Source organism: Cydia splendana, chromosome 2 (genome assembly GCF_910591565.1).
Source record: "Cydia splendana chromosome 2, ilCydSple1.2, whole genome shotgun sequence".
NCBI classification, from domain to species: Eukaryota; Metazoa; Arthropoda; class Insecta; order Lepidoptera; family Tortricidae; genus Cydia; species Cydia splendana.
This window is the reverse complement of record NC_085961.1, coordinates 15,270,179-15,297,395: the sequence shown is the minus strand read 5'-3', so window position 1 is coordinate 15,297,395 and position 27,217 is coordinate 15,270,179. Positions and strand designations below refer to the sequence as shown.

The window sequence follows — 27,217 nt, the reverse complement described above, 5'->3', positions numbered from 1 at the left end:
ATATAAGCACTCGAAGAAATATCAAACTTTGATCTCTTGTTGTACAAATAACTATTTAAGCGCCAAACTGATTCAAACAATATATTAAGTACCTATCCCTAAGTTAGTTAATCAAAAATGTTGTTAAAAAAATCCATCAACATAGTTAATAGCTACTTAATTGGTCTCTGACAGCCTCCGGCCGTCCGTCCGGTACTTAATGCAATTTGCGTGCAATCGCGCCGTAATTCGCGCTGCAGTCGCAGGGCGGTGACGTGATGCCATGCGTGGATGACGTGCGTCTCTAACTGTTGCATTATACCATTTATACCTACCTTCCACTATAGGCCCCGTGCATGAACTATAGGGGGCAGCATAGGAGCCGTCAGATTTTCGGCACGAGGCGTAAATGTGTCGTTTATACTTCCGATGTAGCCCATAAGATGGCAGAACCTACTATGCACAAGGAAACGTATCGACGAGAACGGTAAATGGTAGGACTTGCTTTGGCAATGTACATATGCACATGTTTCCGATTCAGGCCACAAGGTGTCAGGCCCTCCAACGCGCACGGTCCCTATACTAAGGTACCTAGGTATACCTAGGTATTTAGGTACAGACAGCTATGTATTATACCTATTTAGCCAGTTTACAAGACACTACAAGAACTTTATAGGTAAAAAACATAGACCTATGTAAGTTACCTACTTAAAAGACAAAGACTAAAAGAGTGTCGATTTTTCATTTCTAAGGGCCGGTACGGACGGGCTGCGACTTGTATGGGAACTGCACGCGTGCAGTCGGCGTGCAGTTCCCATACAAATTGCAGTCGGGTTGCAGTCCGTCTGTATCGGCCCTAAGTAGGTATTAGGTACCTTAGGTTTATCCCTACACTGTGATCTCTCTCGTGATATGAATATGTACTTTTTACTTACTACTTTTTTTAGTTGAATTTGTACCTACAATTATAAACATAATATCTAACACAGTTATTAGAAAGACACGGGGGTGCGACTGAGTGGATGCGGTCAGATGCGATGTGCGAGAAATATACCTACGCGAATTACCTAACCTAGCCGACAGGGGTTTGGTAATTTAAGATACCCGACACCCACATGGCTTCAGCACTCTACCAACCCACAGCAAATAAAACAAAAATAATTTAAATTACTACTGGTTGTACCACTGCAACCTGCTCGACTGAAGCTATTTGATTATCTACGAGGATACGACCAAAGTGCACCTATTCGCACATAACTACTTAACATAAATGCAATTGAAACAGACTGGATGCGACGCGCCGGCTGCAAGATGGGCTCTTAACCCAATAAAGCTACCATCGCCGCAAACTGCAATTACGCGTTTGATTGCCACCTGCTGCCTGTGATTGGTCAGCGATGCTAGGGTTGTATGTTCCGTGCTGCTGTTCAGGGTTGGCAATGAAAGGAATTTACATTCTGTTTATCATTTGACATTGTTCTTGTTCGGCTTGCCTACTCTTCTTCAAATCTGAGGTTGGCGAATAAATATTTGTGTATTTAAAATTTTAAATTGTACATTATAATATTGTTTCAGGTCTTGACAGAAGAAAACGAGTTTACCGCAGCCTGTCTGATGGTCGGGTCATCATCACACAACATTTCACAGAGAGGACTGTCACTCCTGGCGGTGATGTAAGTACCTATACCTAATTTAAATCAGCCTAAATATATACATCCCACTGAAGGAGATTGGGCTATACTCCCCACGCTGGCCCAAAGCCGGTTGGGGACTTCACATAGGCACCTTTTAACTTTCTCGCGGTTGCCATATTTCCTCGAGTTTCTACCTACCGTAATGTTAGTGGTAATACCAAATTGTCTTCCCCACATAAGTACCGAAAAGCTCATTGGTCCAAGCCAGGATTCGAACCCACGACTGAAAGTCGGACGCCTGAACCACTCGGCCACGACTGCTATCAGCGAAGTTTTGGTATCACAAATACATAAAAATCAAGATTGAACTTTAGATAAATCAAGATTTGATTAAGTATTGCTTCAGTTTATTATATTGCCTTTTAATGCCACTAATTCTCAGAATCCGAGTAATCGCTAAATACGTGAATAGCGCTGTTTCGCTCACTCGCCGGAGTGGCACGTGGATAAATCTGCTTCAATGTGATAGCCGCGTTAGAATTGCATTCATAATGCCTCGAATCCCAGGAATTACATAATTACTTTTTTGATTAATTCCAGATCAGCATGCAATGCTCAGCCACAGGAGACAGACCGCCTCAATTCACCTGGGAGCGAGATGGGGTCGTAGTCACCACTGATGCGAGGTAAGACTAGGTAGAAATTTCCTAACAAATGCTATCTTTCTAAATCTTAACAAATAAAGAGTAAATCGAGGGGTGGGCGGTCAAACCCAATAAGTCGATATATTTTTTTTATTCAAATAAGAACTCCACGCACGTCTCATATAGTTCTAATTTGAATGTAAAAAATCTCAACTTATCGGGTTTGACCGCCCACCCCTTGAAATATTATAGTTGATTACTGAAACACTATTCTACATACCTTGCAACAAATGCCTTGCGATTTATATATTTAATTGCTGGGTAAGTAGGAGCAGGAGCAACGAATTCAATCAATCGATCAACGTGAAACTCACGCTATTATGAAACTCACGTTGTAACGCTCGGTCCGAACCGTTCTCATCGTTCAGCAGCCGGCCTATCTCAGGCTATTAAAAACAATTTCTATAACCTTCCAGGTATTCACTAGGTCAGCTGATGACCTCCGACAACTCGGTGGTCGCTCAGTTGAACATAACGCGGGTGCGCGTGGAGGACGGCGGGCTGTACTCCTGCATCGCTTCGGAGGGCGAGCACTCGGCCGTCCACGAGAACCGACTGGACGTTTACGGTAAGACGTGGTTATGTGATCCCATATTTTAAATAACTCTCACAAACTTCGCGTTACGCATCGTCTACAAAGAAGTGATCACCACATGTGAGCGCTCTTTTATATGGTTTTTTACCGCTTTGAAGACCTCGAATGCGGAACGCGCGGATCCGCATACGCGCGAGGAAACTATTAGAAAAAAATAATCCCGGCACACAAGAGGTTAAAAGTAATGCTTAGGTACCGTAAATAAATTAAATATGTTATTATTATCTTTTCCCAGGTCCTCCATACATAAGAGTGCTACCTCCGATCAAAGTTCAGACCGGTGAATCAATCAATTTGAGGTGTCCTTTTTACGGATATCCCATTAGGTAAGTGCGGTTTTTAAATATTGTACAGTCAGCGTCAAAAGTAGCGGATCAGATTACTCGTCAAAAGTATCTAATATTCTCTATTAATTTAAGAAAAAGAAATATATATTTATATGTAGTACCATTGACATATACTTACTAATATCTGAGGCCTGGCCTTACGGGCAATAAGAATGGGACATGAATGGGGCCAGTACAGCGCTGTGACATTGCTATAACGCGATTGGTTGATGAGTTCGCATCACACGCGCGATTGGTCGCAACAAGTTGCGTTAGACTGCACGATTGGCTCGAATTCGTGAGTGACACCGCTGAACTAGTACCATTTTTAGTGCCCGTAAGGCCCGTCCTGTCCTGAGATAAGAGTTATACGTCAATGTGAAGAACAATGACTGTTACAGATACTTTTGAACGCGAAATACAGATATATGTATATCTCTATTTGGAAAAGTATTCCAGGGTGGCAAATACTTTGGCGCGCTGTTTCATCCTCTAGGTACTATAAATGCTGCCTGTAGTACTTTTCTGAGATTTTTATTAGTTAATAAATTGTTGATACTTGTAAGAAGACAATAAAAATAACACCTTACAAATTATGATTAACAACTTTACAGTAAAATCGACTGGGAGTACAAGGGCAAAACAATCAATTCCAACCCATTTCACTCGCGATATAAACGCAGCCAGAAACAAAAAAGGAACGCACCAACAGTTAATATCAACGGAGTGTTAACACTCGCAGAGGTTTCTAAAGAGGAAAATGGCGCCGTGTTCACTTGCATAGTCACCAGTCCTTCTGGAGAGATGGCTCGGAGAGCTTTCGAAATACAAGTCATCGAAGCTCCGGTGCTAGATGATTTGCTACTAGGGAATAATTTACAGGAGGGCCAGATTGTTAATGTGTATTGCAATGTCAGGAGTGGTGACCTACCAATACACTTTGAATGGTTAAAAGATGGGAAGAGGATACCTAGTGGTTTAAAGGTAATATGCATAACATTTTAAGTAATTAAGCTCATTGCTCTAACCTGTGACCTCTACCTTGTAGCTATGCGCTCGATGTGCACTTTAATCTTATTTTCTTCGAATGCCGCTCTATTCACAAACCTGTGAATTATCATACCTTTGTGATGAGCAGGATTCGGAGTTTTCATATACAACTAATTTTTATCAAACATTTAAACGTCTGCAAGCGGTACTATTTCCTTTTTGTATTAAAAAAAATGAATATTTCACCGCTTCAGGCAAGACTCGAACTGAGCTACCGAAATTAGCCGCGTGAATTTTTTTCCATTGCTTTCTTTTTGTTTACACGCCTTGTGACGAGTGCTACGCCGTCGTAGCCCGTAGCACCCTAACATAACAATTAAGTGAAAGTTGTAGATACACATAGCATAGAAATCATAGAATACATTTTCATATATATATGCATGTCCGGTCTGATGTTTTCCTTTTTCATATTATTTAATTCTGAAACGATTAATCAGTTATGTAACATTTTAGGTAGTAGAACGAAGTTCTGAGCTCTTCAGTGCCTTGGTAATCAAGAAGGTATCTCTAGAACACTGTGGGGTTTACACCTGTGTCGCGTCTAACCACGTCGCTAAAGTGAACAGATCTACGGAACTTTATATTAAAGGTAAGTTTTTAAAGTATAGGAGCATGAACCAGAAGTAAAAAAACTGTTTAGAAATATATTGATTAAATATCGGAATTCGTCAATACAAACTTGTTAGTTTGTGTTGACGCACCAACACAGCTACAACGAGTCGGCATTTTACATTTACGTTTGCGTGAACTAGATCGCATTCCCTCTCTATCGCACCGATACATCAGTGCGAACGATAGGAGTGAGAGGAGCAGTGAGAGCAGTCGCTAACGTAAACGTCAGGTGTCCACTCGTGGTACGGCTACTGTTAGTCACATACCTATTTACGAACCTATTAAAATTATTTTAAACGGGTCACTCACGTATTATTTAGTCGAATAAACGGTCGGCATGTTTCGATGCAATTAGCGAAAATTTCGCGTCTCACGGGAGTTTTATACAGAATAACGAGTACCTTAATCTATTAATTTTCAGTGGCTCCAAAATGGTTGGAAGAGCCGTCCAACTCGTCGCTCCTTCTGGGCCGGAGGGGAGCCGTCTCCTGCAGTGCCAGCGGCTACCCGCAGCCTCAGGTGCACTGGATGAAGAAGGACGGTACGTGTGTTACATGCACCAGTAACTAATGGTTTTCTTGCGAGTCACAATACACGGTTATTCTTCTAGTAAAACGTACCTAAGTAAATACAGTCGTGGGAAGCAAATCTATTTTTGCGGTTTAAAAAATAATATTTTCATTTTTATAACTGCGACTATCGCGAGTGATAAACGGATAATGCGGATAAGTTTGTGATTGATGACACGATTGATGATGAATATTCAATTTACTATAGCCCGTATGGCGGGGAGTTCAAATAACTATTAGGTTCCGCTGGCTTGCCCAATTTTAGACAATCTCATATCTGCTACGATTTTATTAAATATTTATATAAAATATACCGGGTGTGGCCTGTAACACGAGCAAAAAATTTAACTGTAGGCTGTACTCCTCATACTGATCAACATTTGTTCAGCGACTTTTAAAAATAACTTGTGGTTTGATTTTTAATACACTTTAAAGTTTATTCTAAGACGCAATGTATTGCGAATTTTGTTATGTTTAAGACGTGACAAGCAACGTCAATCACAATGATATGGCGTGGCGATGGCGTCCATTGAAGATAATATTTATTTTGTATGAAAAATAGGGAGTCTAAATACTTCATAATTTTTAAAAGTTGTTGAACAAAAGTGTCACGGTTTGAGGAGTACAATCTATGATTTAATTCTTTGCTCGTGTTACAGGCCACACCCGGTATATATGATAAAAAAAATATTTTAATGTTCTCAGCACTTCTTGGCACCTGGCAGCCAGTCCTAGAGCTCGCCGGCGGCGGGATCCTCAGCCTACCCAACGGCACCCTCGTGATAGAGGAGGTGTCCTTAGCTGACGAGGGGCTCTACTCCTGTAACGTGGAGAACGGCGTGGGGCAGCCTCTCAGCAAGTCTGTGTGGATGAGTGTCAACAGTAAGTCACCGCTCAGTCAAATTTAACTCATAGGTACTAGGTACTAGGCCTATCAAAAAAAAATATCAAAATACATTTATTTCAGATAACTATGATATTTAGCTCACGGGTGGATGTGCCTTAATAAAATAAAATAAAATAAAAATAAAAAATAAATAAAAATAAAAATAGCCTTTAGGGGTCATCCATTAATTACGTCACACGTTTAGGGGGAGGGAGGGGGTCAAGAAAATGTGACATATTGTGACATGGGGGAGGGGGGAGACACAAACTTTGTGACGTCACTTTAACTTCATCACTTTCATCAGTAACCGAAATTTTTTTTTAATTATTTTATCGCTGTACATTTAAATAACAAGTTTTTAAAACGATAATCGTTTTTATTCTTTTAATTTTCTTTCCTAAGCAGTTTTGGGTTATAAAATTACTAATATTTATATCGTCAAAAATATTTTGATAAAATATTAATAATACTTAGGTACTTACTTAATTCGATTTGGCGATTTCGTAGAAAAAATGTGACGTCACACTAGGGGGTAGGGGTTTGCCAAATGTGACCAAATGTGACAAGGGGGAGGGAGGGGTCAAAAAACCTAGAAATTCGTGTGACGTAATTAATGGATGACCCCTTATCTCCCTGAAAGGTATAGGTACATAATAACTTATTTAACGTATAGAACTAAAAACTAAATTAAAATTAAAAACTAAAATTAGGTGGTAAACTAAATATTGGTTTATTACGTGGGAATCATCCATTTCTGGACGAAGGCCTCCTCCATCTCTTGCCAGTCGTTCCTGTTTTGGGCCAAGCGGGTCCAGTGGATGTGCCTTAATAGGTAGTAACTACTTATACTTAATAGTAAGTTATCAATCAATAAAGTACGCTATTGCAACGTTGGTGCAATTTCTAACATAATCAAAATTGTAAGGTACCTATAGGTACCTAATCTAATATTCCGCTAATCTCTCTACTCTTCAATTGCCTACTATTAGAATATGTGCGGAAAGAGAAGAGTCATGAATTATATGGGAACCTATACATTCTACGACTCTTCTCTTTCCGCACAGTCTATGCAGTTGTTGTTATTAGCCATTATGTAGTTATTAGCCACTATATGAATGAATTCTATTCATAGTTTTTACATCCAAATTTGCAGCGCGCTGTAGGTAGGTACATATCTATCTGAAGGCTTGTGCTTATCAGCGATAACTGATTATTTAACGTTATCCATAAAATAAGTGTTTAAGTAATAAGTTACGCCTGCTCTAAATAGTTGGTACGACTATAGGTTTATGAAACATCTACCATAAACCATAAAACACGTGTTAGTGAAACTTTATTTTAATTTTACAGAACCCGTTCACTTTGAATCATCAACAGTCAACGTGACTTCACGGTTGGGTCACCCGGTAAATTTGGCATGCAAACCACTCGGCGATGACCCAATCAGGGTTACCTGGACCCACAACGGGAATGTCATCGATTTTAGACATCACAGGTACCACCGAGTGTTAAAAAAAGTAATAAAGATACCCCTAGTGCCTATGGCCACCCCCTGATCCTTCATCAGATCAGCTCCATGGTACCTACCATAATATTGCATTGTCACCCAACTAACATAATGTATGTGAAGTTTCAGCTCAATCGAATATTGAAGATATTCGATTGGTAGTGGGTTTAATTTAGCTTGCGATGCAAGATTTGACCCGAATATACATACATACAAACATTGCAAGTAAAATAAAAGCTTGTAAAAAACAAACGTACCGAGCGAATGCTAAATAATACTGTTTCTTTTTTTCTGTTTTTTGCGAGTATTCGCCGAAACGGGATGTAACGTTCCACTGTGTAATTTTAGCCTGTGGTAGCTTGTATTGAATATTCTAACAGATCCATTTACCTTGCAATAAAATCAGTCATAACTGTATTTTCCAGGTCAAAACTAACTGAGACGAAATCCACACTGGGCGTTGTTAGCACAATCAGTATCCAATATTCCGAGGCGATGGACGGCGGCTTGTACCAGTGTCGAGCGAGCAACCCCTACGGCGCTGCAAGCTTCGCTATACATCTCACCATTTTAGGTAGGTGACGTATGTAACTATACAATCGTACACTTGGATTGTAAAGTTACTACATTACGCGGTTACTCAACTAAGTAATGTAATACACTTTATTTGGTTTTTGAAAGAGTTAAACGTTTTGAAATCACTCTCATATCCACTTTATTGCCGTGTCACATTTTTTGCGAGTGTTTGTATTAAGTATACTCAAGGGCGTCGCCAGGGGAGAAGGGTGGAGGGGTCAGTTGCATCCCTGGAGACCGAAATTACATACACAGCCCATCATCCTTCCCTCCATTAGGCCTTCGGCGAAATCAACTTGCCCCTCTGCTCCATCTGCTGGCGACGCTCTTGACTATAAGTACTTAGTCTTTGTTTAGTACTAGTTACAGCCTTGATTTCCAGGATTAAATTTTGTAACCACACCCACAGAGCCTCCCACGCCGCCGTCCGACATCCGCGTGGAGTCAGTATCGTCGCGCGTCGCACTCGTGTCGTGGCGCGACCCGCGGACGTCACACGCACAATACTACTCCTTACAACATGTGCCGCAGCACTACAATGTCTGGGAGCACGCGGTCACAATCAACGTCTCTAGGTAAGGCAATCTTCAAACCAAACATTCTGATTGTCTAGGATGTGTAAAGTCTAATTCAAATTGGTGCTTCGAATTTGACAGCTAATAAGGATAGAGCTACACGGCTCCGTACATTAGCTATGCGGTAACTCTGGGTAAAAATACTCTTATTTGCTCTCCACTAAAGGAAGGTCACTGGTCTCCGGAAATAATACAAATGTGAGCAATAAATATAGTATCTACTTAAATAACAAGTTTCCGTGTATCTAATCGTTTTCAGAAAAGACACAGATCTCCGGCAAAGCTTGGAGCTGCAGAACCTGAGGCCGGCCACTGCGTACGGCGTGCGAGTAGCCACCGGCAACCAAGTCGGCGTCAGCCTGTTCACCGCCCCCGTGCACTTCACCACTCACGAAGAGGGTAAACCGTCGACTGTCACGTTTATGTTTAGGCCCGGCCCTCTCCATGTTTACAAACCAGCGTGGCTCTTGTAGTTCGCTATAAGATTGGACTTCTTCACTTACTTACTTGCCCAAACTGCTCATTATTTTTTACTTATACCTATTTAGGTAGGTACTTAGTTTCTTTTGCGACAAACTTTCTTTTCAACACAATTTTTTTTAGTGTCTCTGTGTAGACATTTTATATGCCTAGGGAAAGATTGCCACCTTTATACCACGTGAATAGACGTGACCTGACGCATTTGTTTTTGTGTGGGAAAACTGATCGATTTTGTGAGTGCGCCAGGTCTTACTAACTCTTTTTACCACGTGACCGCTTGATGTATAGGTATTTTCTTAAATATTCAGCTCCATCCTCGCCCCCGAACAACGTGCAAGTAGAACAGACTGAAAATCCCGGAGAGCTGCGGGCTACCTGGATGCCTCCGCTGAAGGAGACCCATAACGGGCTTATAGTGGGGTATCACGTCAAGGCGGTGCCACAGGGTAGTTCAGGTGAGAAACCATCGTGGCACTGGGCATCATATTTATAAATGATAGTCTCATATGGAGGCGTTTTAGAATTGCCATAGTATCCTAGTAAGAGTAAGACTTAAGGATGCCTTTTAGTTTTTTATTTAACTAACATCTTAAACCGTTAACCCGGTGTCAAATTGTACCGGTAACCAATCACCCATTTCTTTACACCGGATGATAGTGGCCATGCTTTGATTTAATTATGTAAGTACCTATATCTAGATTCTATATCGAAGCGCTGGTGGCCTAGCGTTAAGAGCGTGCGACTTGCAATAGTTGCAATCTGGAGATCGCGGGTTCAAACCCCGGCTCGTACCAATGAGTTTTTCGGAACTTATGTACGAAATATCATTTGATATTTTCCAGTCGCTTTTCGATGAAGGAAAACATCGTGAGGAAACCGGACTAATCCCAAATAAGGCCTAGTTTACCCTCTGAGTTGGAAGGTCAGATGGCAGTCGCTTTCGTAAAAACTAGTGCCTACGTCAAATCATGGGATTAGTTGTCAAGCGGACGGTGCGGACCCCAGGCTCCCATGAGCCGTGGCAAAAAGAAAATGCCGGGATAACGCGAGGAAGAAGAAGATCTAGATTCTATATCTAGATATAGGTACATAATTAATTGCCCGAGCCCGTGCGCGATGGGAGGTCCTCTTGTGGATCTTGTGGCCTACGTAAGTCGAAATATTAAACTTGGTATTGACACTTCATTGACGCTAATACAGTAGAGGATTCTCGTGAGCTGAACGCTCTCTATTGCGTCCTATCATTTTCAACATATCCCTTCACCATAATGACGTATTTAATGCAACCTGCGTTCTTTTCAGTATCGGACATCAATGACTCAAGGACAGTCAAGGTTTTACATCAATCAGGAAAACAAGAAACTGTACTGAGTGGACTCTTAAAAAACACTAGGTAATAATCTTATAACCGCAAAATACATAAATACATTGGCTCTACATAAAATGTACAATAAAATTATGTGTAACAATATTTTACCAGGTATGCTGTGTCAATAGCAGCCTTCACCAGTGCGGGATCAGGACCATTTTCAATACCCGTATTTCAAGACACCAGGGAAGGAGGTAAAACTCAGTAATGTATTTTATGTGAGCTTAAAAACTCACATTATTATATTGGTTCCAACTGTTTTTGATACCGCTGTGAATTGGGTTAAATAAAAAAAAACTAAACCAGTAACTTGAACACAGGGATGATTGATGACGATTGCAGCACTTTTTAAGCTTCGCTTTGAGCGTTTATTTTCATTCCTAATCAAGAAATGTAAGAATGAAAGGGTACCTACAAGAAATGAAAGGTTGGATGTTTGCATGTTGTAGCGCCAGAGCAAGCGCCGCTGGCCGTGGAATGCACGGCGGTGTCGCCGACGTCGCTGCGCGTGGGTTGGCAACCCCTGCAGGCCGGCGCCAGCTCGCTCGTCGGCTACTCCGTGCTCTACGCGGCAGAGGGTACGATGACTGTGCTTAGTTACCAAACGTATTACGGTCGTAGTTCTAACATAGCACGTCACTTATGATTTTGATACCACGCGTTAGTAAGATACGAGTGCTATATCATATCTTGTTTACGCGATAAATTATAGCCTAATACACCAGCAGGAGGTTTAATGACTAACCCCTCCAGTTTAACCGCCAATGACGGAATCTGGTCTGGTGGCCTCTAAAGACACCTACGCCCAAGTCTTTACCATTTATCAACTCCATCTATTTTACAACCTCTACCACATCATCATTTAACCTAATATAGTAGTAGTAGTAAGTAAAACACAATATGGGTGCAATGCAAAATATTGTAGGTAAGTAACATATAATGTAATTAGTCTAGCTCACCACGTTCATTGTCTCGTCTATTACAGACCATTCACTTACTGCACTTACCCTAACCCTATGCCCTTTTTATTTATACCAAATGAGAATCAAATGCAGACATTTAACAGATAATCTATAATAATTTTCAGAAGACGCATGGCATAACCAAACGTCGCTCCACACCGAGATATACCTGCAGGGCCTGCTGAAGTACTCCAACTATACCGTCAAAGTGGCCGGTTTCTCCAACTACGGGACAGGACCGTTCTCCTACCCGATCGTTTGTGCTACTTTACAGGATGGCAAGTAACCAAACAGTCTTCTTCTTCTTGCTGCCCTTATCCCACGTTATGTGGGGTGGGCACAACATGTTTTCTCTTCCATTCTCCTCTGTCTTTCGTCACCTCAGCACTCACTCCTTTCTTTCTCATATCCTCTTTCACATAATCCATCCATCGTTTTTTGGGTCTACCATCCGCTCTCCGTCCATCAACATTCATCCCTCCTCATTACATGCCCATACCACCCTTCCCTACTACTCCTCATCTTCTCCGTTACTACTTTCAAACTTCCTCTTATATACTCATTCTTAATCCGATCTTTTCTCGTCATTCCACACATCCATCTCAACATTCTCATTTCCGCTGCATGCACTCTTCTTTCATCCGCCACTTTCGTCGCCCAGCATTCTGATCCATACATTACAACAGGTCTCACGATCGTCCTGTAGATTTTCCCCTTAAGTTTAAGAGGCATTCGTGGATCGCAAGATGTTCCAGAGACCTGTCGCCATTTGTTCCATCCATATAGCTGTGTTATCACTTTATTAGTATCCCTAAATGATCTTGCTTTGGTATCTACATCTTTCCTACCGTAAGAGCACACGGGGACGTGCCTTGCTCTCACTGAGAATTCAGATTTTTTAAGTTAAATTTTATTTTGGTTTGATATGGTTATGATACGACCTTTTTAACACGACTGCAATGCATATCGCCCGCACCAATCAGTGTGTCAGCCTTTTTCATTTGCCCTGTTATTATGACAGCAAACTGATGTTAAGTTATCTTCCAGTGCCCGACCCGCCAGCTGATATCAAAGTACTAGTGCTATCGGGCTCCTCCCTGCTCGTCAGTTGGAAGAGACCGGAACATTCCAATGGAATACTGCTGTATTATACAGTTTACGTCAAGCCCACTTCCAGGCAAGATATTTATAAATCTATTATACATATAGATATGGGGCTGTCCATAAATTACGTCATCGTTTTTTGTCGTTTTTTGACCCCCCCCCCCCCCCCCCCCCCTATAATCATCCAAAAATCATGCTTCAAATGACCCCATTTCCTCCTACTTCATGCTACCGTCATCCTATGTCCCCCCCCCCCCCCTAATTTGAAATGACGTAATTTGTGAATAGCCCCCATGTACAATGGACAATATCATACACCTTAAATTTTATCTTTATCTAACCAAAGAGTTCATGCAACGCAAAGTTTAGATTAGGATCAAATCAAAATTCACTCGCAGTCTCATTCATCAGTTGTTAAGCTCAGTGATACAGTATACCTATACATAACCCTTTACCAGGCTAAAGGGATATATATTTCCCACATATGGCACTACAAATATGTGTTCTATTTTCGATCAGTAAGACTGACATTCGATTGTCATTTTTGAACTGTCAGCCTGGTAAAGTGTTAATACAAAATCACAATTGATATACGCAATCACTTATAGCAACGGCCCCCCGCAAAGTTACCGCGTGGAGGAGGGCCGCACCAGCGCAGAGATCAAGGAGCTGGGCGCGGGCCGCAGCTACGAGGCGTGGGTCACCGCCGCCACCCGCGCCGGCGAGGGCGCGCCCAGCCGCCGCGTCTCACACACCCCGTCGTCTAGAGGTCTGTTACCTGGGAGCTGATAGCAAAGTTACCGCGTGGAGGAGGGCCGCACCAGCGCAGAGATCAAGGAGCTGGGCGCGGGCCGCAGCTACGAGGCGTGGGTCACCGCCGCCACCCGCGCCGGCGAGGGCGCGCCCAGCCGCCGCGTCTCACACACCCCGTCGTCTAGAGGTCTGTTACCTGGGAGCTGATAGCAAAGTTACCGCGTGGAGGAGGGCCGCACCAGCGCAGAGATCAAGGAGCTGGGCGCGGGCCGCAGCTACGAGGCGTGGGTCACCGCCGCCACCCGCGCCGGCGAGGGCGCGCCCAGCCGCCGCGTCTCACACACCCCGTCGTCTAGAGGTCTGTTACCTGGGAGCTGATAGCAAAGTTACCGCGTGGAGGAGGGCCGCACCAGCGCAGAGATCAAGGAGCTGGGCGCGGGCCGCAGCTACGAGGCGTGGGTCACCGCCGCCACCCGCGCCGGCGAGGGCGCGCCCAGCCGCCGCGTCTCACACACCCCGTCGTCTAGAGGTCTGTTACCTGGGAGCTGATAGCAAAGTTACCGCGTGGAGGAGGGCCGCACCAGCGCAGAGATCAAGGAGCTGGGCGCGGGCCGCAGCTACGAGGCGTGGGTCACCGCCGCCACCCGCGCCGGCGAGGGCGCGCCCAGCCGCCGCGTCTCACACACCCCGTCGTCTAGAGGTCTGTTACCTGGGAGCTGATAGCAAAGTTACCGCGTGGAGGAGGGCCGCACCAGCGCAGAGATCAAGGAGCTGGGCGCGGGCCGCAGCTACGAGGCGTGGGTCACCGCCGCCACCCGCGCCGGCGAGGGCGCGCCCAGCCGCCGCGTCTCACACACCCCGTCGTCTAGAGGTCTGTTACCTGGGAGCTGATAGCAAAGTTACCGCGTGGAGGAGGGCCGCACCAGCGCAGAGATCAAGGAGCTGGGCGCGGGCCGCAGCTACGAGGCGTGGGTCACCGCCGCCACCCGCGCCGGCGAGGGCGCGCCCAGCCGCCGCGTCTCACACACCCCGTCGTCTAGAGGTCTGTTACCTGGGAGCTGATAGCAAAGTTACCGCGTGGAGGAGGGCCGCACCAGCGCAGAGATCAAGGAGCTGGGCGCGGGCCGCAGCTACGAGGCGTGGGTCACCGCCGCCACCCGCGCCGGCGAGGGCGCGCCCAGCCGCCGCGTCTCACACACCCCGTCGTCTAGAGGTCTGTTACCTGGGAGCTGATAGCAAAGTTACCGCGTGGAGGAGGGCCGCACCAGCGCAGAGATCAAGGAGCTGGGCGCGGGCCGCAGCTACGAGGCGTGGGTCACCGCCGCCACCCGCGCCGGCGAGGGCGCGCCCAGCCGCCGCGTCTCACACACCCCGTCGTCTAGAGGTCTGTTACCTGGGAGCTGATAGCAAAGTTACCGCGTGGAGGAGGGCCGCACCAGCGCAGAGATCAAGGAGCTGGGCGCGGGCCGCAGCTACGAGGCGTGGGTCACCGCCGCCACCCGCGCCGGCGAGGGCGCGCCCAGCCGCCGCGTCTCACACACCCCGTCGTCTAGAGGTCTGTTACCTGGGAGCTGATAGCAAAGTTACCGCGTGGAGGAGGGCCGCACCAGCGCAGAGATCAAGGAGCTGGGCGCGGGCCGCAGCTACGAGGCGTGGGTCACCGCCGCCACCCGCGCCGGCGAGGGCGCGCCCAGCCGCCGCGTCTCACACACCCCGTCGTCTAGAGGTCTGTTACCTGGGAGCTGATAGCAAAGTTACCGCGTGGAGGAGGGCCGCACCAGCGCAGAGATCAAGGAGCTGGGCGCGGGCCGCAGCTACGAGGCGTGGGTCACCGCCGCCACCCGCGCCGGCGAGGGCGCGCCCAGCCGCCGCGTCTCACACACCCCGTCGTCTAGAGGTCTGTTACCTGGGAGCTGATAGCAAAGTTACCGCGTGGAGGAGGGCCGCACCAGCGCAGAGATCAAGGAGCTGGGCGCGGGCCGCAGCTACGAGGCGTGGGTCACCGCCGCCACCCGCGCCGGCGAGGGCGCGCCCAGCCGCCGCGTCTCACACACCCCGTCGTCTAGAGGTCTGTTACCTGGGAGCTGATAGCAAAGTTACCGCGTGGAGGAGGGCCGCACCAGCGCAGAGATCAAGGAGCTGGGCGCGGGCCGCAGCTACGAGGCGTGGGTCACCGCCGCCACCCGCGCCGGCGAGGGCGCGCCCAGCCGCCGCGTCTCACACACCCCGTCGTCTAGAGGTCTGTTACCTGGGAGCTGATAGCAAAGTTACCGCGTGGAGGAGGGCCGCACCAGCGCAGAGATCAAGGAGCTGGGCGCGGGCCGCAGCTACGAGGCGTGGGTCACCGCCGCCACCCGCGCCGGCGAGGGCGCGCCCAGCCGCCGCGTCTCACACACCCCGTCGTCTAGAGGTCTGTTACCTGGGAGCTGATAGCAAAGTTACCGCGTGGAGGAGGGCCGCACCAGCGCAGAGATCAAGGAGCTGGGCGCGGGCCGCAGCTACGAGGCGTGGGTCACCGCCGCCACCCGCGCCGGCGAGGGCGCGCCCAGCCGCCGCGTCTCACACACCCCGTCGTCTAGAGGTCTGTTACCTGGGAGCTGATAGCAAAGTTACCGCGTGGAGGAGGGCCGCACCAGCGCAGAGATCAAGGAGCTGGGCGCGGGCCGCAGCTACGAGGCGTGGGTCACCGCCGCCACCCGCGCCGGCGAGGGCGCGCCCAGCCGCCGCGTCTCACACACCCCGTCGTCTAGAGGTCTGTTACCTGGGAGCTGATAGCAAAGTTACCGCGTGGAGGAGGGCCGCACCAGCGCAGAGATCAAGGAGCTGGGCGCGGGCCGCAGCTACGAGGCGTGGGTCACCGCCGCCACCCGCGCCGGCGAGGGCGCGCCCAGCCGCCGCGTCTCACACACCCCGTCGTCTAGAGGTCTGTTACCTGGGAGCTGATAGCAAAGTTACCGCGTGGAGGAGGGCCGCACCAGCGCAGAGATCAAGGAGCTGGGCGCGGGCCGCAGCTACGAGGCGTGGGTCACCGCCGCCACCCGCGCCGGCGAGGGCGCGCCCAGCCGCCGCGTCTCACACACCCCGTCGTCTAGAGGTCTGTTACCTGGGAGCTGATAGCAAAGTTACCGCGTGGAGGAGGGCCGCACCAGCGCAGAGATCAAGGAGCTGGGCGCGGGCCGCAGCTACGAGGCGTGGGTCACCGCCGCCACCCGCGCCGGCGAGGGCGCGCCCAGCCGCCGCGTCTCACACACCCCGTCGTCTAGAGGTCTGTTACCTGGGAGCTGATAGCAAAGTTACCGCGTGGAGGAGGGCCGCACCAGCGCAGAGATCAAGGAGCTGGGCGCGGGCCGCAGCTACGAGGCGTGGGTCACCGCCGCCACCCGCGCCGGCGAGGGCGCGCCCAGCCGCCGCGTCTCACACACCCCGTCGTCTAGAGGTCTGTTACCTGGGAGCTGATAGCAAAGTTACCGCGTGGAGGAGGGCCGCACCAGCGCAGAGATCAAGGAGCTGGGCGCGGGCCGCAGCTACGAGGCGTGGGTCACCGCCGCCACCCGCGCCGGCGAGGGCGCGCCCAGCCGCCGCGTCTCACACACCCCGTCGTCTAGAGGTCTGTTACCTGGGAGCTGATAGCAAAGTTACCGCGTGGAGGAGGGCCGCACCAGCGCAGAGATCAAGGAGCTGGGCGCGGGCCGCAGCTACGAGGCGTGGGTCACCGCCGCCACCCGCGCCGGCGAGGGCGCGCCCAGCCGCCGCGTCTCACACACCCCGTCGTCTAGAGGTCTGTTACCTGGGAACTGTTAGCAAAGGCCTTGCTAAACATACGTGTTATCTAACTGGGGGTACCATTATGTTAGTTTGATCGTCATCGCTCTAAAACGTTCTACTTCATCTAGAGCTAGAAGTACCACGACTGGTAGCCCCTCCTCCCTCACAATGATATAAATATAAATATTATTCAAATCGTATGAGTAGAACCGGAGCAGCTAACAACTTGCAGACCAGTCCTCGTGTACCTAAGGTGCAAGTATAGGTACAATATTTTCTCAAACATGCAATGAAATGTCGTCACTCCGGGCGTTATATCAGGCTTCGAAGTATCACGTTTAGGGCGGAGCAACTCCAGAGAACTGTAAAGGCATTTCATACAAAATTTAAGGCCGGGCCGGGAAGTAATTTTTTTTTAATTTCCATTTCACAGATATGTGTTACACACCATCGTGGCATTCAGCCATTAAAGTGATAACACACTATCGCACCGCTTTAAAAAAAACTATAGGCAGTTTATGCTTTATGGTTTATGGTACGATTTCTTTTATTTTAATCTTTATAGGGCTGTATCTCCTAAACCGTGCGTCGCAGCGCAAAAATAATAAAATGTTCGTTCCTCTGTAAGAAACCCTTAATTAATATTTAAAAAAAACACAAAAAAGAAAAAAAATAACAAAAAAAACTTTATAATGCTGTATCTCCTAAACCGTACGTCGTAGCGCAAAAATAATCAAATGTTCGTTCCCCTTTAGGAAACCCCTTACTAACATTAAAAAAAACACAAGAAAAGAAAAAAAAAAGCAAAAAAAATATTTATAGGGCTGTATCTCCTAAACCATGCGTCGTAGCGCAAAAATAATAAAAATGTTCGTTTCTCTGTAAGAAACCCTTAATTAATATTTAAAAAAAAAAACACAAAAATAAAAAAAAAATAAAAAAAAAATTTATAATGCTGTATCTCCTAAACCGTACGTCGTAGCGCAAAAATAATCAAATTTTCGTTCCCCTTTCGGAAACCCCTTAATATTAAAAAAAACACAAGAAAAGAAAAAAAAAAGAAATACATAATTTATAGGGCTGTATCTCCTAAACCATGCGTCTTAGCGCAAAAATAATAAAATGTTCGTTCCTCTGTAAGAAATCCCTAATTAATATTTAAAAAAAACTAATAAAAAAAAAACTAAATATACTTTATAATGCTCTTAAACCGTGCGTCGAAGCGCAAAAATAATAAAATTTTCGTTCCCCTTATGAACCCCACGCACTGAATAACCTATCACATTAGGACATGAAACAATCATCATCATCATCAATTTTTATTATTATTTCATTGCATGTTTAAGAAAAGCACTATACATACCTCGGCGTGAAAAGGGGTTGTCGGCCTCATAACTATCCGGCTTCACTACATTCGGCCGTCTATATGCATTCGGCCGGCAACCCCTTACTTCCCAGCCCCTGTAGTAATGTACTATTACGAAATACTGAACGATTCCCTTTCCGTATTCTACCTCACGCATATTATTTGTAAAGCGTATTAATATAAGATACACTGTTTTGAAAGAGAAGTCCTACCGCCGTTCTTGCACGCCATCTTTTCAGGTCAGAGATGTAGAATTAGAGCCAGTGGTAGATTTCCTTTAAAAAACTTTTGGTTGAAGAAATGTCACTTCCATGCCTAATCCAGATCGGATTCATATCCTCTAATTAAAATTGGAAAACGCCTGTAAGTCTTGATCTGTTTTCAGTGGTAGCGGGTGTGGCATCCCTAGGCGGCACCGTGTCGGTGGGAGTGGGCAGCTCGCTGCTGCTGGTGTGCCATTGCGTGGGCGTGCCGCCGCCGCGCACCGTGTGGTACCACAAGCACAACATCATCACACACCATCCGCGCTTCACCAGGAACCATGACGATAGCCTGCTCATCAATAGTAAGAAATGAACATTATTAATACCGTCCTGTCTGCTTTTGCGCATGTCTACGTTTAGAAAAATATAACGTATTGTCAAGACAAGACAAGTTGTACCTACACTAGAAACTCCCCAGAAGCTTTTTATTTGAAAAAAAAAACAAGATTATTAACAGACCGACAATACAGACGCAGCGATACTAGGTATAAGGGTCTCTTATCTCGGTTCTTCAGGGCATTAACTTTGTTTGAAATTGTATGAATTTTTCACTATACTTAATAACCAAAATTCAGTTACCTATGACAGAGCCCGTTTTATCGAGATTTAGGATTATGGGCTATGGCCCTACGGGCAACGATAAAAATTATAGGCATATATATTATACGGCTCTACTTAATCTAAATGTAGGTAACTGACCTACAGATTAAAGTGATCCAGATATTTATGCAATTTTTGCCTTTTAAATATACCTATATAGCGAAATAAAAAAATCGACAATCATCCGAATTTTAAGTCAGTCCAGAATTCCAGATTTAACATTTACTTCGTTACTCCAGACATAGACCCATCTCTCGGCGGCAACTACACCTGCCTGGCGAAGAACCTGTACGGCTCGGACTCCGTGGAGTACTCGGTGGTGGTGCTGCCCCTGCCCGAGGCCCCGGTGCTCCGCGCCACGCCGCACAAGCACTCCATACTCGTGGAGTGGGAGCAGCCCTACTACTCGCACAACAAGACCAGTCAGAAGATTAGTAAGGGGTTCTTTGTTATGAATGATGTTGTTACAAGTGTTACATGTATGAGCATTTCATGTTACTGTACCATCAGAATATCGGCAAGGAAGAGAGTATTAGTTGGTATTAGAAAGTCAGATACGGCAAATATTGTTAGATCAATAGCCTAGGGGGTATTATGGTAATGCTGAGTGCAGCACTAGCGCCTCTAGTAAACCATAGAGTAATTATAAATATTATGCCTTAAACTGTTTTTTGACAAGTTTTCACAGACAATAAAATATGACATTGATGCGTCAAGGCGGTTTGTTAACAAGGGCCGACCGGGAAACGCGAAAATCGATATTTAGTTATCTGCCTCTTTTATCGCTCGGATATGCAAGAGTGGTAGAGAGGTTAGATAACGACGCGGTAGACCCCCAGATTGTAATGGATAGTGGTAGTGGCGCCCCCTACGCAGAGTTTCGCGTAATATGCCCCATTAAAATTTACTATAATAGTGACGGTCAAAACGTGATGATGCTAATTGGACGAGCTTATGTCCCGGCTTTAATGCCGGAGTTATTACTTACACACCTCTACTAGTTTGTACTTTGTTATCTAATGTTGAATATCTTGACTTCTTTCCGCAGGTTATAGTCTAACTTGGAAAGTGGCTAACGGGCCATGGCAGGAGGCGTGGCCGGCGGCGCGGCCCAATCTGTCGGTACAGAAACATACATTGACCGGTCTCAAGTGCGGAACTAAGTACTCCGTCAGGATAACTGCCACTAACAAAGTGGGGACATCCCAACCGGCGTATCTGGACGTAAGCACACTTGGGGGAGGTGAGTCTGTTTTTATTACACACTTTTATTAACTTCACTGTGTGGGTATACTCGTATACCTACCCATATTTTGTATATACATATAGTGATATAGTGCTGCAAATCTTGGTAACTAAAATTTGAACCACTTCCCGGTGTCTGATTGAGCTGAAATTTGGCATACTTCCGTATTTCCGATGACAATGCAATATTATGCTAACATGGAACTGATAAAGCCAAAGGAACTCTTCAATGGAAAAACATAAACACATTAAGTTTAGGCTTATTAGAAAGATTTCGAGAAGCACTTGATAGATATGTAAAGGAAAGAAAGTACAGTCGCAATAAAAGTGTGTATCAAAAAATATTTTTGACGGTCACTTGTTACTTATAATTTTTTTCAGGTTAACGTTTCAACTTTTAACGGCTGGTGAATGATAGCTAAAGTGTCATGGCACGATCGGTTTCTGCGTGTAGGTACAACTTGTAACTTGAAGTAGGTAACTGAATCGGTGGTGGTCCTCAGTGCCGATCCCGCCGGCGAGCAGCGAGTGGTTGTGGAGCAACAGCACGCACCTGTACGTGCAGCGCGCGGGCTGGGCCGACGGCGCGTGCCCGCTGCGCGCGTTCGACGTGCAGCACCGCCCGCTCGGCACGCGCGCCTGGAGGACCGCGCAGACACAGGTAGCGAATGTTAAAGCGTTTTAAATGATTAGGTATTTTGAAATAGTACATTATTGTCGAGGCTCGGAAGTAGCTACTTGCAGGCTGAGGATTCGTTTTAAACGGACGACCTTGGGAGTCCGTTTAATTGAATCCGAAGCCAGCAAGTAGCCTTCCAGCCGAGTCATATATAGTGCTTTTCTCAAAAATGGTGCAAGAAATATAAATATCATAGAAATATTTTACAAAAGCAACGTTCTTACGTATATATTTGCACAGAAAAAAGTAGAAAAAATTAGCTTTGCCGCCTTTTTATTTTTTTAATAAAAAAATAGAAGTGTATTTTTCTGCCGAAAATACGCCAACCTATTTGAGACAGCTAAATAGTCGCGGTACTAATCATCTGTTTGGCTGTTTAATGGGCTTGTGCCTTCATTTGATATGGCCATTTCAACTTTTAAAAAGTTTGGAACTCGACAAATAATGGAATTTGTATGCAACATTGCAGTCCCAAAATCGAGACAGCAATGTTTTTAACTTTTTAATTTTTGACTGACCATAAACTACGCGCTTCGCGACCTATTTTTTAAACGGCAAAGTCGACTTTGCCGTCCATTTTTGAGAAAAAGTTTTTGACATTATTATGAAATAAGTAGGTATACCTATCCTTTTTCTTATAAAGTCGGCCAATAACTAGCCAGCCTGTTCAAACGAACCTGTCCCAGGGTAATTCGCCATTAACTGGCCACCGGCCAATAACTGGCCACCCAAAACTAAAAATGAATTTTATTCACCTATTAACAGAATTCATTTTAGTGCCTATAAGGTTGCAATAGGTAACGGCCAGCCTTCAATAACTAGCCACCTTATACTAAAATGCATTCTGTTTATAGGTGAATAGAATTCATTTTTAGTTTAGGGTGGCTAGTTACTGGCGAATATAATAATGTTGTTGCTACCGGCATCCTTAAATAGGTATATAAATTGACCTAACCGTACCTAGTAACCATTCGCGCCATCATGTTTCAATAGACGTCACTTTTTCGGTGGCTTCCTCATATTTCCTTCCTGTTACGTAGGTACCTACTAAATTCCTACTTGGTAGAAATACTTTGATTTAGGGAAATAAATATTTTTGATATTGGTATATGCTATGTTATATAATATTCAGGAAATAAAAGGAACGCTTTTTGTGTAGGGAGGTAATAATTGTTGTAGGTATTAGACACCACCCACCAAAGGCCATCGCCAAGAGGAAAGTGAAAACGGTTGAATCGCTGGAAGATGTCTCCCCTTTATCAACTACGAGTATTTGCGGAATAGCGAAGCTGAATTATTTGGAAACTGTTTGCAAAACTATCCTGTTAGCATTAATAGGGACATAAACCACAACAGTTTAGAGATAAACTCTTAATCGTCTGCTAGATCCTGCTCATAGAAATAAGGTAACGCATACCGTTTACCTACAATAAGATAGGTCTACTTATTCTTCGTTACACTCTTGACAGAGTGGTCCTGGCCATTATGTAGACTTTTGAGCGACTCGGTTAACGACACGTCGCCATTCCTCCCGTAGAGCTGCTTTCCGTGAGCTTTCGCTTACTGTGGCCGGCTTGATTTGGTCGGTCCATCTCATTGACCATAAGATAGGTAATATTTCCGTAATGATCCCCTCAGAGTTACACGGACCTTTCATCGTGGAGCTCGTACGAGTCGGGGCGCAGCGGGTCGTTCGCCATCGGGGAGCTGGCGCCCGGCACCTGGTACCAGGTGCGCGTCACCGCCACCAACGAGGCTGGCAGCGTCACCACGATATACGCCTATGCTACTAAGAATGAGGATGGCAGTAAGTGTTGATTTTGCCTTTTCGAACTATAAGATTTTCACAATCTAACTTTTCGTTAAGTAAATACCTAAGAACCGACGATTAGGTACAACTTGGTTAGGGCTTGTGCACAAATCACGCGAGGTTCGATAGGGGGAGAGGGGGTCACGAAAAAATCACGATAGATCACGTTGGGGGAGAGGGGTATAAGGAAACCTCAGGTGTATTTTTCTACAGTGAACGAAACTAAGAAAAAAATACCTACCACATGAGTAGACTTTTTCTCGGTTTCGTTAAACATAAGCCTTCACTCTGCACTTCAAAATAGCGAGTCTATTTAACGAAAATAGAAAAATAAACAAGATTTTCTATATACAATACTAAATATCTTAAAATTAGGTCGAATGAAAAAATTTCAAGAAAATACACGTTAGGTTGTGTGGGGGGAGGGGGGTAGCCAAAAACCTCACCAATCACCAAGGGGGAGGGGGGGGTCAAAATGTAGCCGAAAACGCCTCGCGTGATTTGTGCACAACCCCTTACCTACATACGTTGTAGTCACACGTGTCGAATAAACAGCAAAACTTTTTTATAAGTCGGTATATTTAGCTGACTATAATCTAAATCTAGCTAGTTGTAAAAACTAGTGTCCACGCCAATTTCTGGGATTAGTTGCCAGGCGGACCCCAGGCTCCCATGAGCCGTGGCAAGATGCCGGGACAATGCGAGAAAGGTGGTATATTTAGCTGACTGTATAGAAATCTAAACCTAAGTTACCTAATTTGGGAAATTATTTCCTTCTTTTTCAGCCGAAGTCGGCCCGCCATCGGAATTGTTAGACTTGAATATGATCGTCATCATCTGCAGCTCGATTTTACTGCTCATCTGTCTTCTCAGCTGTGTTTACATACTCGTCAGGAGACAAAGGTAAGAATTATCATCTGCCTGGAATATGACTCAGTGAAAACTCCATAAGTATGATTATTGTTTCGAAGATACTTTGCCTAGTATATTTTTATGCAAATATTGCAACATGATTTTTTCGTAATTTCAGAAGCGGCAACCTAACAGAGTACCGCGACTCGATAACCGTGGACAACAAGTCTGAGAGCGGCAACCTAACCGCTAACACGTCGCACACCAACCTCGCCAACATGGCGAACGTCGGCAACCTCTCCAAGGAGAACGCCATCAACGCGCAGAACAGGATTTATAGTGCGCCCATACATATGAGGAACAATAGCAAACATGGTATTCGCCGTCCTTCTAACTACTTCAGTTTCATCCCCCACACATTATAGCAATTTCAGAAGAGTATTTGCCTTGCTATATTTGTTAAAATGCTCATGTTTTGAAAAAATCTTTTTTGCGAAATCTACCTACTGTAATTCAAAATAAATCCTATGTTCATTTTTGTCCTTCCCATTTTATAAACCCTTTATAAGGCACAGAGGAGAATATATTTCCCACTTGTTTTTGAACTTTATTTCGAAGTAATAGGGTTCCATTTTGCATAATTTCTGTCATCCTAATGCCTTATAATATCGAGTTTAAGTGATGGTTAATTATTATTTCAATATTTCAGAACTGTACGAGATCAGTCCATACGCGCAGTTCGCGGTGGGCTTCCGTACGTTCGGGCACGTGGACAACCAGGACTTGCCCGGCCGCCACAAGCACCGTTTCGACACAGGTCAGTCAGGTATTACATACATTTACGAGGGAACAATTTATTTATCTTTGCATATCAAGTATAAGCGATACATTGACCCTGCATGATGTAGCAACTTAGACAAGTACTAGCATCTGCTCCACATACAAGTTGTTAAACTGCTCCAGACCCTCCCCCTCAGATTGCTCGTAATAAATCACAAATGAATTGCGGGATAAAGAGTAGATCACGTAACCATACGTGACGTAGTCATCTAATTATGCCAACTTACAAACTTTACATAAACTATATTATTAGTAGGATGCATTGGTAAGAGTTAGGGGTATTTTCTCGCTAATGTAGTAAATATTTACTGAATCTAATGTGACCCTTAAAAAGCGACCAGACTTAATATGCCTTAAAGAGATATTTTAATTTCAGAAACCAGTTTTCAAGTGTGTTCAGAGTCTGAGGACAGTGATAGTATATCAAAATCCACACTCCAGAGCGTGCCGAGAAGTGAGTTTAATTTATTATATAACTAGCAACCTGCCCCGGCTTCGCACGGGTAGTAATTATACACTTAAACCTTCCTCAACAATCACTCTATTGATAGGTGAACATCGCATGAAAATCCGTTCAGTAGTTTTTTAGTTTATCGCGAACATCAGACAAACAAACGCGGCGGGGACTTTGCTTTATAAGGTGTAGTGATTTATATACCTGTATAAAAAAAAAACAATTATTGCTCTATCCGTCATATTATAACTTTAAATCACTCACTACGATCACTTTTTCACTCAATTAAGTACCTACCTATACCGAATTAGAATGACAGAGATGAAGACTGTTTCAGATCAGCACCACTTGAACACGGTTTCAAGATATTAACTCCAACAAATTGTTTCTTTTTCAGAAGCATGTCGACAACCTCACCACAGATAACTAGACAAGGAAGAATTATCTTTTTAAAATGGTAAAGGAATAAGATTCCATGGACCATTACCAAGGTGCCAACGTTCTGTAGCATTGTTACGTTGAAATTGTTAAAAAAAACTTTCGAATTTCAAGGAAAACGAATTGTCATCGAAACCACACTGCCCTTAAAACCGCAATTAATTATACTAACTTCTTGTTATAGTTAATAATTATTTATCAAAACTGGTATGTTTAAAACATGAGCAAAAGTGTTAAAGCTTTCGCAAAGGCTAAGTACATCAATCGACCGATCATTGATCGATGGCGGGCAATATTATTTTTACTCGAGATTTGCATAACCAATTGCTTTGAAAAACAAACAAAACCTTCTTCAGATTCCTTTCCCGCGGTATACGGGAGGATTACTTTTCTTTCATTTGTTTTGATATGAGAGCGTTTTCACAATGATCCATACAAACTAACTAAAATCTAAATACCTGAAACACATTCTAATAGAAATCCATAATAATGTCTTATGCTTTGGTTATCTACAAATATAACGTCAAGACATTTAAAAAATGTGTAGGTAACCACAGGCACTTTTATTTCGTAATATAAGTAGTTCCTGCCGGTTAAATGAGTAGGTACGTCTACCTACCTACTATCCATCCGCTAACTCGTTGCGCAACGGGTTTCCCATTACGTCAATAGGATTCATACTATAAACCACGAAGTTAATTCATTGTACAATAATGATCGTGCCCAGCAATGTGTATAGACCAAAAAATAACAGTGAAATGTCTTTAAACATTTTTGCGCATTAGAACTTGATCGCAAGTCTTTTATCTATATAAGTACCCACCTACCGTTCGAAAGTAGACTTGATGTACCTATAATTTTACCTAAGTTGTTATATTTATTGTCATAAAATATTGTTGATGTTAATAGCAGTTACCTACTTAACCCAGAACATCTAGTCCAAACTTTGTAAAAATTGTAATATAGTCTGTAATAGTTGTTTAAGTATATGTATATGTGACGTTCCACGGGAAAAGGTACCTTATGAGGGTTTCTAGTTTCGGAGATATGAAATTGTGACTAGTCGTATGCCTATTGCCTAGTATTGGCCTCATTTTTCATTACAAAACACATAAATTAGTAGGAAATACCTTGCAATACTAATGTCCCTTGCAGTCACATATTTCGTTCATGATTCCAGTGAATATTCTAACAATTGAAACTTGAAGCACTTGATTCCATGTT

At 44.8% G+C, this 27,217-nt stretch overlaps 1 protein-coding gene across 1 annotated transcript; it reads left to right on the top strand.

Annotated features, from left to right (window-relative positions):
* Positions 1 to 1,550: 1,550 nt before the first annotated feature.
* On the top strand, positions 1,551 to 26,203 carry LOC134801113 (cell adhesion molecule Dscam2-like; the record flags this gene model as incomplete). The annotated part of the gene is made up of 29 exons (XM_063773645.1): positions 1,551 to 1,652; positions 2,214 to 2,299; positions 2,734 to 2,885; positions 3,148 to 3,238; positions 3,853 to 4,222; positions 4,742 to 4,877; positions 5,322 to 5,441; positions 6,175 to 6,351; positions 7,706 to 7,850; positions 8,288 to 8,436; positions 8,848 to 9,013; positions 9,273 to 9,412; positions 9,802 to 9,948; positions 10,796 to 10,886; positions 10,974 to 11,056; positions 11,312 to 11,440; positions 11,950 to 12,102; positions 12,872 to 13,001; positions 13,537 to 13,697; positions 19,198 to 19,377; positions 19,915 to 20,109; positions 20,724 to 20,918; positions 21,424 to 21,581; positions 23,238 to 23,406; positions 24,195 to 24,312; positions 24,440 to 24,636; positions 24,971 to 25,078; positions 25,478 to 25,555; positions 25,953 to 26,203. Coding segments are annotated over 29 exons (4,155 nt in total), but the record flags the coding sequence as incomplete, so codon positions are not given.
* Between the last annotated feature and the right edge of the window lie 1,014 nt (positions 26,204 to 27,217).